Source organism: Scomber scombrus, chromosome 2 (assembly GCF_963691925.1).
Source record: "Scomber scombrus chromosome 2, fScoSco1.1, whole genome shotgun sequence".
NCBI classification, from domain to species: Eukaryota; Metazoa; Chordata; class Actinopteri; order Scombriformes; family Scombridae; genus Scomber; species Scomber scombrus.
Window position 1 is genome coordinate 16,041,028 of NC_084971.1, and position 12,767 is coordinate 16,053,794.

At 40.0% G+C, this 12,767-nt stretch overlaps 1 protein-coding gene across 1 annotated transcript in view; it reads left to right on the forward strand.

The window, feature by feature from the left end:
- Positions 1-12,767, forward strand: part of LOC133993733 (phospholipid phosphatase-related protein type 5-like) — a 52,696-nt gene that overhangs the window by 15,347 nt on the left and 24,582 nt on the right. The window contains exon 3 of the mRNA XM_062432772.1: positions 9,582-9,770. Coding sequence (XP_062288756.1) covers positions 9,582-9,770 — 189 coding nt within the window. The remainder of the gene's footprint in view (positions 1-9,581; positions 9,771-12,767) is intronic.

Consider the following 12,767-nt stretch of genomic DNA (forward strand, 5'->3'; position numbering starts at 1 on the left):
GAAAATATGCAGAGTAGACAGTGGTCAAACGTTGCACAGAGTTCAGATTGAGGTTTCTTAGTTGAGTCAGCAGTATCAGCAACCAATCACATAAGCCATTTGATTCAGGGTTTATATCAAAAAAATGTTTTCAATAACGCTGTAAAGTTGAAAGTTTTCATTTTTTTTAACTTCATTAGTTCATGCTTTATTTGCTTTGTTTAGATATAACTCTGCTCCTGGTTTTTTTAAAATCATGTTTAATTAGATGTGGTGATTTGATACCATTTTGCATTTATTTCAGGTGATTTCCCATAAGGTCACTAAAGGTTTTGACAGAGCTAAAAAATACTTAAAATTCTGGAAGTATGACAAGGCCACAAACATTTTAGTAACATGTTGGCATTACAGTAAGACAATAGTGCTTTCATATGTTTCTCCTCCAAGTACATCATCCAAAACATTTTATTTTGCTTATACAGTTTGAAGGGGACAGATGTTGATTTCAGGTCTGAACAATATTGAAGAAAAAGGAAAGGAAAGGATCAGGCAGAGATGTGTGGCAAACAAGAATACCTCTTAGTGGAGGTAACATGTAAGAGACTGAGGCTGAGGGCTTAATGGAAAAGAACGTTGAAATGTGGTTCAACATTATCACCCAAAAATAACCTTTTGCTGGACTTTATGTATGTGCAGGGTTTTTTAGAGTTTGAGTCATGCTGATTGTGAACAAGAGTTTGGAGTACCTCCTCCGACATCTACCATGACAAACACCTTAATGCAGCTGTCATGTGACAACCAAGGGTAAACAGTCTGTGGAGATGACTCATCATGACAGAATGATGTTGCCTGTCTTGACCCTCTATGACTTGGCTGCATGTTACGCAAATTTGTCAGTAGTTTCATATGGTATTTTGCATAGTTTTGTATGCAAATGAACAGCCCAAGGTAACCTTTGTGGGATGTGTCTCTGTGCTAATTAGAAAGCATCAACTTGAAGTTGCTTTGACCTTTATCAGGGGTTAAAGTTGGATTTGGCAGGTGGGGTAACTCGAAGATCCAGTGTAGCGATGTAGCCGGGAAAAATTAATCACCTCAAAATTAATCCCAAATTGATTTGTCCTTTCTGATTTGTTGAGTGAGTATCTCAATGGCATCAACTGGAAAAATGCCAGGCTGCTGCATATGAAAAATGAATTCACTTGACATTATTAGGGCCCGAGCGGCGACTGCAAGTCGCCTGGCGAAAGCCCTATTGAAATTGTAATGTTTATTATTATTATTATTATTATTATTATTATTATTATTATTATTCTTCCGACATTTCGTGCCCCAATTTCGCCCCTTTCCCAAATGCGAAAATGCTTATACTTTTGCACAGACGTCTGGCCTCATCCGAAATTCGATATTTTTGGGTGGTCGCACATGGTCGACGCAGAATGGCGGAATAGCGCCCCCTACAAAGTCCAAAAATGCCCATAGGGAATTTTGCTAACTTTGTCCTATGCTCACAAAATTCGGTACAAATACTGTATGTATTATACCCACATATGCAAAAAAGCCTCTTGACCTCATGACCTCAACCCAACAGGAAGTCGGCCATTTTGGTTTTGATTTTTCCCGCCTAAAATTAACTCCTCCCACAGAGTTCGCCCGATCAAGTTCAAATTAGGTACGCAACATCTCCAGACCTAGCTGAGCTTAAGTTGTGCTCTGCGCATCCGTAGGTCAAAGGGCGTGTCTGCCAGGGCTCAACTAACTTTGGCGTGCTCGCCATGTACATACGAGTGGCTCTCACGCCCACATACTTCATCCAATCAGCTTCAAACTTGCTGGACATGATGATGGCTCCGCCCTGAACGTCCCGATATATTAACTTCCCACGTAACTCATAGCACCCCCCGGTGGTAACAGGAAGTGAACTTAAATTCATGAAAAATACATAGTTGACCCCATCAACTTCATTCCACTTCTAAAACATGCGGAACCAGTTGGTGAAGCTACATTATGAACACTGTGAAGCTACGAGTAATGGCGTCCCTGTGGGGGCGTGGCTACCATCAATTCCTCGCCATGAAAATACTTTTGGCTTTTTGATGGCTTTATTGAACACGTATCATCATGAAAATTGATACACAGGTCCAGGGTGGAGACCTCTTCCATCTGATAGGGGTGTCGCTCATGTCGCCCCCTAGTGGAAACAGGAAGTGCCATTTTTTGCATCAACATTGTCCGATTTCCACGAAACTTCACATGTGTGATGAGGGACTGACCCTGAACACACCTGCATGCATCCCATTACTGCCCCCTGGTGGATGAACCATCAAACTCTCATAACTCCTTCATGCTTTGTCCAATTCACTCCAAACTTCACATGACTGATGAGTGGCCGCCCTGAACACACCAGACCACACCAGACCATATGTGTAACTACCTGTGACTGCCCCCTACTGGATGAACGAAACATTGCATTTTTGGCCTCCTTCCAGGTTTTTTCTCACTTTCTGCTTCACGCCACAGCCCCGCCATGCCTCAGGCCCCGCGGTGGCATGGGTGAGCGAGGGCCCGCCATCGCCGCTTGCGGCTTTAATTATGTATGAAACTGCCAATCTTATTTTTTTATTCATCAACTGAAGGTGCTTGAACACTTATCATTCAGCCTCACTTTAACCCCTGACCTTTATGAATATATAGATAAACTGACTGTGGCTGCACTGTATACAGGAAGATGGATGGTTATGTGTTCACGTAGAAGGGGATGGATATAAAATGATATGTATGAGCTCTGAATGTAGTCAATAGTTAACAAATCTCATGTGCAGAGGCAAACTGATCCTTTTTACAAGTATTGTGTGTGTATCCACTGTTGTCCACACTGTAGCACTAGGTGACATGTTCCTTCAGAGTTTGGGCTCTGTGGTTTGTTTAGAAACAGCTCCAAAAACCAATGACAGTGATCACACTTTCAGTCTCAGGAGAACAGTTTTGTGTCAGGTGAGGCTCACCAACTCATGCTGCTTATCACAATCTTGATTTTGTACTGAAGTTCTTTGAGAAATTTACTATAGCACAAAGTCAAGAGGTTGTGATATGTGTCACAACAAGCTAGTGAAACACTATAAATGGAACCGTGCACAAGCAAAAGGAACACATCTGCCTTACAGTGCTCTCCTGAGACTGAAAATGAACATGTCACCTAGTGCAGCAGTGCGGCTCACTGACATGTTTTAATCGTTTTTTGGACAACAACAGAGATCTACAGCACAAAGGGATAAGGTATATCAGGCTTTGGATACACACACAATACTCATAAGAAGGATTCGTTCAAATTTAACTTACCCCGTCACCAATTTTTTCACTATTTACAGGTGAGGGATTTTGCTAGAAAGAAATTTCCAGATTTCCCATCTTGGCCACCTAAGACCCACTTGGATCATATTGCAACCATACTTTTGCGGTCTCAAAGGGGAAAGCTTGCCAGGGCATATAAATATATGGTTTCAATCAATGTACCTTCTCTAGACAACATAAAACAATGCTGGGAGGATGAGCTTGGTTTTGACATCACAGATATTTGGGACGTGGCCCTTGATTACATACACTCCTCGTCAATATGTGCACGTCACAGTCTCATTCAGTTCAAATTATTGTATCGCCTGCATTATTGTAAAGCTACCTTGGCAAGAATATACCCTGATACAGACCCCTTAAGCATTAGATGCCAAACAGTGCCTGCAACCCTTTATCATATGTTTTGGGGATGTTCTAAATTGGATCAATTCTGGTCCTCCTTCTTTGATTTATTCTCTAAAATATTTTTAAAAACCAATCCCTCCCTCCCCTTACTGCTATTTTTGGTGTGACCTCAGAAAACACATCTGCAACCACTCATGAACGTAAGGCTCTTTCTTTTTCTTCTTTATTAGCAGGGAGGTTGATATTGCTTAACTGGAAGTATGCTGCTCCTCCCACCCACACTCATCTTATCGGGAATGTTATGTCTAATCTCAGGCTAGAAAAGATCAGATATATTATTAAAGGTGCCCTTCAAAACTTCCACAGGACATGGGATAGTTTAATTAGACATGTAAACCAATTAGATGGGCTACAATTAGACTGATTATTATAATAAATATTTAAACTTTTTCTTATATTACAGCACATCTTATCTCTCTATTTGCCTGTACTATGCTTTAGACCAAATTCACCATTGTGCGTTGTTAATTTGATGTTGATGTGCATTCAAGGAAAACTCAATTTTAAAAACTTTGAAAGAAAGAAGGATGCGTTCATTGTTGGTTTGGCTCTGCACATGAGATTTGTCGACAATAAGAAAAGCCTTATCTTTTAATGAGAAGTCAGATGACTCCATTTACTGAAACTTTTGTGTTTTAGTCATGTGACAATGTTGTCCCAGAATAATACAAAAAATTAAAACTTGTGTCTATTCATGTATTATTTGGCATACATGGTTGTCGGAGCTCTCAGACTGACAGTATTGTCAATAAGTTCAGTCAGTTTTAATGTGTCTGTTGTGCAAAAGCAGATGCAAAATGACATGCATTATCTCCCAGGGTGGTTTTCCTGGAGTTGTCTTCAAAAAATGTTTGTTTAAACTTTGATGGGTGTTCGTAGACCTCCCTCATGCTCTTCCTCCCACCTTTCTACACCTCCCTCCCTAGCTCCCTCCCTCAAGCCTTGTGTAGTTTTGCGAGTAGAGAGGAACTGATGGTAAGAAAGGTTCAACACAGCGTGCCTGTGTCAGAGTTCCACATCAGACATGGGAATGCACCCACATGCCTACAGACATACTCACACACACGCTGCACATGGAAACTCATACTCACGCACCCACACGTTCACACATGCAAAGCTCATGTAGATGGAAACAAACATGGAAAAACATGGAGGAACGAACTACTTGATATTCTTGGCCTATATATAAACTACAGGCTGGAGGTGTTTTTATAGTGTGCCAGCATGTGTGGATATGTTTATGTGCATGTGTGTTTCTGTGTTGCTCATGATTCTGCTTTTACGGCCCTCAGGGTGTGTTTTTTGTCACTGAATACATCGTCCCTCCAATATGACTGTCTCCTCACTGGGGACCCTCAGTGTAAAAACTAAGAAGTCTCTCTCACAAAAAGATTGAACTAGATTCAGTTCTCACATTACTGCAGGAAAGCACAGATTAATTATTTGATTTTGCAATACATACATGTCATCATCCATCAAATTTCAATGCCTGTAAAGTAAACAGGAAAAGGGAACTTGCAGATCAACAGATCTGACAGCAGAGCATATGGGAGTTTGAATTAGGTCACCCTCTCTGTCACATGTTCATTGTCACTCCTCACTGTGTAATAAAGCTGAAAAGTATTACATGTAGTGAGTCTCCCCTTTCCCTCCCTGTAGCATAAGTCCAAGTGGGTACTCTGCCATTACACTGAAGAGGATAAACATGTTGAAGGCAGTATTGTCACTTGTTTCAGCCATCTGCCACAGTTAATGTTATGTTCCCTATTTGGTGCTTTAAAGCACAAAGCGGATTTTTCATCAAATCCCTTCAAATCAAAATTTAAATGAATAAATCAAAATTCAATTAGCACAAAGTGTGAACACAGATAACATGATGTAAATACCAATTCTGTCACATAGAAATTACATTTATATGCTACTAATTTGCAACAATATGTTCTGTAAAAACATAATGCAGCCCAAATTACATTTTTAACCATGCTAGCACCACCGTAACTTGATGCACCAGATGATTTATTACTCAGAACCATTTGAGAAGTCATCATTGGAAACAGTTTGCAAAACGTCAGGCACTTTCAAAAAATACTTGACAAGTGATTGGATGAACCATATGTCTATCGCCTTTTTGTTTTGTTTTCCTCAAGTAACAGCAGCAGGTCAAAGTTTTTACTTATCCTTTGAAATATCTCAACATTTACTGGATTGTTTGACACAAAATTTTGGCAAAGTAACACTTTGTTCAACAAGTACTTGCAAAACTAAATAGATTTCCATCAGTCTCAGGTGCACTTTGTGATTCGTGCCAATTAGAAAATGCTCAAAATATGATGGTAAACATAGTGGGTACTAACATGCTCATAAGGAAGTTTTCTATGTGCTCAGACTCTGTGAAGTGTTCCCTGTTCAGAACCTATATCACTCCATTTTATACTGCCCAATTGTGGTCTAACTATAAGAAAAAGAGTATGCAGAGGCTCAAGGTAGCATACAATGATGCAATGAGGCTGCTACTCTGTGTTCCTAGGTGGCATAGTGCCAGTCAATTGTTTGTGTCCACTAGAGTGCCAACCTGTGAGGCACTCTTAAGACAGCTGATGTTTTGTGTGTCGCCTGGACAAGTCAGAGAACCACATAATGGAAGCCCTAGTCATCCCTCTGAAAAGCTGTTGTAGATTCACGTCTAGGCTAAGACGGCATTGGTGCAATAGCTTGTATATCTTATAATATGCATATTTTTTGTATTCTTATTGAATCTCTCTTTTTATACTATTTTTACTGTATGTTATGTTATATGGACCTGTGTCTGCAATAAAGTTTATTATTATTTTTATATAGTAAACATTATATCCAGTGGTGTACTCCAGGGTATACGCGGGTATAAGTCGTATACCCACTTATTTTTCAGTCAGCATTGCGCCCATCAAAATAAACTCCCGCCCCTGCCTGCATGGATCCTCAGCCAAACGGACTGCTGAGCAGGAGGCTGAAGATTCGGCTCTCTCCGACGGGCATCGGCTCTTCTCGTTCACTACAAAGCATTGGCTCTTAGAGCCGGCTCGTTCGCGAACGACACATTACTAGTTTAGGTAGTTTGCTAGTTTTGGTAACTTCTGAAACATTGGACACAGAGAACAGTGCAACACAAATAATACAACATGTTGCCAGTGAGATGCAGAGCAAAATCGTCAGTAGCATTATAGCATCATCCTTAAATTAGCTGTCCTAATTTACGAGGCATCTTCTTTAAGTCACAAAGCTGTCATGACAGTTTCTATTAAAGCATCAATTCAAGAAGAAAGCACTTTTGAGTTTATCTGATTGATTTTGATGTGTGGAAGAGAATGATATGTGTGTTTTTTTTAATCTAAGGTGAAATATGAACAAGGATGCATTGTCAAATTCAGATCTGAAGGGTTTTTTGTTTAAATAAATGTTCAAAAAATAACTGAAACACCATGTTTGCCTCATTTATATTGTACATTCATGCAGGCTGCCTGTGTGACCACTAATACCTACAAACTGCTCCTGATCAAGTCATGTTAATTTTATAATAGTGGCACACTCTGGCCCACACTATCTGTTGCAAATCAGCTGTTCAAAGAGACAGTTTACAAAAGAAACTACTGACTTGCCAAGTGAGAGAATAGGTGTCATTCCTTATTATAGTTCACTCAAAATGCATAGTTGTCTCTCACTAGTCTGTGGGCCAGTATTGGTTTAGTAATTTCATAATCTTTCCTCCCTGAGATCAAGCAGCAGAAATTATGTGACAATGAGCAAATACTACTGATGGATTTTTGGGTAAACTACATAGAGTAGTCTTACATGTCACTGTTTCTAAAACAGGGCGTTTTTCTGGGCTGCGTTAAAAAAGGGCAAAAATTGAGAGTATACCCACTTCTCCAGGGACCACTACACCACTGATTATACCTAATTTAAAGCGTCCTTATAGCTCTGTGTTGCCGCTTATTAGACCGATCGCACCCCCACCCCACCTGGACCAGCACCGATCGCAACCCCCCCACCCCGGACCGACAACAAGTGTAACAGGAAAAAAAAAATCAAATTAAAAAAGCCCAGATTTTCTGATTCCAACTTCTTCCTTTGATAGCAAACTGGACTTTGGGCAGGACAAAACAAGACATTTTAGGACATCATCTTGGGCTTTAGGAAACAGTTATTTAGATTTATCACATTACCTTATAGACAAATCAATTAATCAAGAAAATAATAATTAGTTGCAGCCTTAATGATGTTTGTGTTTGAGATGTTTGAGCAACCACATCTGGAATTTGGAACCTCTGGTTGGTTTTCTGTTTGAGAAGTTTGGTAAACAAAAGTTGTGTAAGTTGATTGGTGGATGTATGATGACACATCCCACTGTGTCTCCACAACTTTCCCAAACAACCAACTAAATTATGTACTTTCATTTCCTTAAGGGCCCCTCCTTGCTTGAGGTCTAGTTATGACAAATTAGGTAGCACCCAATCCTTTTGTGGTTGAGAAACATACAGCATGTTTTTCACCCCTGTTAAAGTGTATTCTGTGAATAAGAACTGATAACTATTATTAATATGGTAATTTAGAGTGGTAATATTTTATTAACCTTTGAAATGCTGCATACTGTAATGCCTTTAAGGTAAAAGAACAAAGTGTCACCACCAGCCGCCCAAACTGCTGTATCTCCCTTTCCTCAACGTCCCTACAGCTACAAACCAACTCAGCCTGCCAGTAGAGGCGCCTTATGTTTTGACACTGATAAATGTGTCCTTCAAATACAATAACAAGTTCATTTAGCAAACATTTAGGCTGCAGATGAAAAGACTCATCAGCAGCTCTCCATATTTAAACTCACATTCTGTTTTTAACTTGTTTTAGTTTCAGGCCTTTCACCGCAGGGCAAACAACCCTTCAGTTGCAGATTTACAGAAGCTTACAATGCAGTTGTGCATTTTTTCTTCCTTTAACAAATTGGTCAAAGGAGTAAGTGTGCTGTTTACTGAAGTATAAATGAATAATTGGTACTTGTGCATCTGTCTCAATAGCATGCTACTTTTTGATATGTTCTATGCTTATCATACCCTCTCCCTCCCTTATGCTCTGTTTCTCTCATGCACAAACAATCCTTCATGAATTGCTAATATGTCATTATTTTTAAAAAATACTTATGAAGGTCATATTTTATGTTTCATGGATTGCATTTTGCATACAGCTGGTATTATAAATAGCAGCATAACAACTTAAGTTATGCACACTCATTTCTCGTCCTACCCTTTGCTCTTCCCAGTGAGGTTTTTTTGTCTCCTTCTTGCATCCTCTTGTCTTTTCTTCACCGCTCTGCTCTAATTTACCCGATCTGTGTTGTCAACCCCCTCTTTCCCTCACGTCCTTGTTCAGTTCTTCTCTTCCTCCTTACAGCGTTGTTTTCTTTGATCGGTCTCCATTTGTTCTTTTACCCTCCCACTCTGCATACTGACACTGCTGAAGGGATCCCTCTCTCGCTCCGTATCTCTGTCATTCCTCTCTCTTTCCCCCTCTCTATGTGTCTTTCTCCTTATTTGTCTCCCTCCGTCTCTATCTCTACCTCTCCCTCTCCCTCTCCCTCTCACCTCCCTCTCCCTCTCATCCTCTTCTCTCACTATCTCTCCATGCACACTTGATTCATTTTACACATTACGGAAGCATCCATCATTTTGCTCTGTGAAGGGAAAATCTCGTTTTTTTTAATCCGTCACAACATTTTCCACTTCTCTCTTTCCGGCTGTCTTTTCTTTCCACAACTCCTACACTTCTACTTTTGTGGATCCAATCCTAAAGCTGGAACCAATATGTTTTATTTTCAGCTGGTCATCATGGCAGGGACCGTTTTGTTGGCATACTACTTTGAGTACACGGACACGTTCCCCGTGCACGTCCAGGGCTTCTTCTGTTTCGATAAAACCTACTCCAAGCCGTACCCAGGACCAGAGGACAACAGCAAGGCTGCGCCCGTCCTCGTCTACTCCCTCGTCACTGCCATCCCCACTGTGACGGTGAGTCTGTGTTCAACTTGTAAAAAAAAAAAAAAAATCCTTCCACAGGTGCTCATCATGCAAAAACACATGACACATCAACAGACATGACAATACATACATACATGCGCACACAATCGACACACACCGATAGTCCCTCCTCATCTACACGTGGTGTTTGTGGATTGAAAGAGGGAAGAGGTGTGTAGGTGTGTATCCTCGTGGTCTCTCTGCTCTGTTTGTGTGTATGCATTCTCTGCCATAACCATGGCAACGGGCACTATATTTGTCCTCCATAGAGCAGTCAGAGATAGCTACAGAGAGAGCCTGTCCTTATTTCAAGACTGCACAATATTAAAGCAGAATGAAACTGACGCTCTCAATGGCACAAGAACATGCACAGTTCATTTCATTATTTTCACCAGGCAGTCTTCATCTGAGACTTACACATGCACATTGAAGCATCTTTAATAATTAAACATCTACACAGAATTGCAATTTGCAGGTCATGCATTCTTGGCAGCAGCAAATCCAATGTCAATACTGCCTTATTTTTCCCTCACTATAGCATTAAATCAATTTGAAATGTACAATATAAGGAACAGTAATTACTGTTATTATTCTGCAATATACTAAATTCAGTTATGGTGGCCACACTTTCTTGTCAGTACAGTGGGATGTTATTAATAATGAAACATAGCTTCACGTCCTCATCAAAGCTCATTCTCCATGACTGTCTGTATTGTCCCCCGGGGCTTGTTTCTTTGATATCCTACAGTTGTAAGTGGCATTACGACATGGCTGCCTCTGAGCCACATATCAGGGCAGCACACACGCACACACAAACAAATACATGCACAAGCACAAGCAGATGCACATAATCATGCACACATATAAGCACTGGCAGTACAGGTCATTTGCTGCTATATAGGCTGCAAAGATTGCTAATTTAAACATACCTTTAACATCATGGTGAAACTAACATAAAGATGTTTCCTTGTGCATTATTCCGAAACGTGTCTGTCAATATGAAATGATAAGTAGATGCAATCCTGTCTTGCAGGACAACACAGTTGTAGCATCCTTTTGTTTACATGTTCAAGGGCAATTTTGGTTTAAAGAGACACATTGTAATAATTTCTAGCACTCACATGACAAATTTACAGTGTGCACTGGTTCATCTAGGTGTGTATGTGTGCTTATGTGAGTCTAACACGCAGTAGAGAATAGATGGGGGCTGCAGGCATCGGAGTATATGAGCTTCGCAGAGTGGGAGCGGAGTGGCGTGATTTTGCCTGGAGTGTAAAGCGGCGTTTTTGAAAGTCAGAGCATCTGTGTTCTCTTTCGCTCCAAGATACCACTCCATCCCACGAGACTCTGTTCAGAGACAATAAAGAACAGAAGCAGATATTTATCTCACTTTTCTCTCAGACTTTAAGACACAAACAACAAATGTGAGTTCCTCGACTGACAGTACTGATGTTGGCTTTATAACAACAGTAAGTGTGTGTGTGTGTGTGTGCGTGCGTACGTGCGTGTGTGCGTGCGTGCATGCTTGTGTGCATGTGTGATTCCAAACTCACCAGGAGCTCCACAGGTTTTTTCTTGTTTTTCCTCCAGACCATCTCTCTTTCTCACAGTGTATGATAAAGTCGAGACATACAACTCAGGACAACCACAACTTTTTGCACATGTTGAAGCATTTGAAGGGGTACTGAAGATAGTTAATGTTAGTATTTTCATTATGGGGCCTCAGATACACAGGCTCTAAAAACAATGGTCAAAGTTGATGCTGCATCTAAGATAACCTAACTTTTAGTCTCTATGGCTCAAAAACACTTGACCATAATGCAACTGTAAAGCTTCTTTCATTATACCACCTGTGCCTGATAAACACTTATATCTATCAAACTCAAAGTCCCTGGTTTATAATGCCAGCTTTTGATTATAAATTTGGAGTTCTCAACCCGACATAACCCTGACTTCATCAACACTGTCATTTTCTCAAAATTTAGAAATCTCTCTAAGAGCTGCACAAGGCAAGGCACAGCAGCAGATTTAATACACTGGGGCTATTACAAGTCACAGAGTAATAACAAAAAGTACAGACCGAAATACAAAACATAAATTACTTAAAATGTAAACTAGTGCAGTTCAAATCAAGTGAAATAGAAAGATAAAAGAACACAAACATTTCAAGAAGAGGTTTTTCTTGAATTTTCTTATCCCCATCATTCCTGATTCTACTCTTGATCGGATCTGATCTGATGTAATTTATGTCAGATCCCTCTGCCTAAGGCAGATGAGCATCACAGATTCTCTTCTCAGTCAAAAACCTCACCATCCACTGAGGGATGGGAATCATATGGGGTAAAGTTATGTCCTACATACAGTGTTTACTTGTGCAAGTAACTATTACCTGGACAAATGAGTGAAAATCTGTATTTGCCTGTGTCAGCTCTGTTTTTAGCTTTTATTTAAAGGGGATCAGAGTAGGGGACTGTGTTGCATGTTGTTTGGAAGTATGTATGTTTGGAAGCCCTGTGATAATCTAATAATTTATTCTAAACAGACCATTGTAATAATCCAATATACATGAAATAAAGGTGTGGGTAAGCCTCACTAGGTCTTGTTTGGACATTATTCCTCTGACTCTTTAGAAGAAGAAACTGATGAAGTTACCAATTTGATGTGGCTATTGAAATTTAAAATCTGAGTAAGATGTGTGAGTTACTGTTCTTGTTGCTGTATCAATTACATTCGAAATGTTGGAATTGAAGTTTATCGACATGTTTTGAAGCTCTGGCAGTTGTTCTGGTATTCTCATTAATGTACCTTATTTTTTAACAGTTCAAAATCCAGTGTTGGGGGTAACGTGTTACAAAGTACAAAGTACAAAGTAACACGTTAGAGTACTTGGATTACTTTTTTGATTCAACGAGTAATCTAACACATTAGGTCTGCAGTTTAAGACTCAGTTGTTTAGTTAAATTTTCAAAAAGGTCATCTTTTATTTTT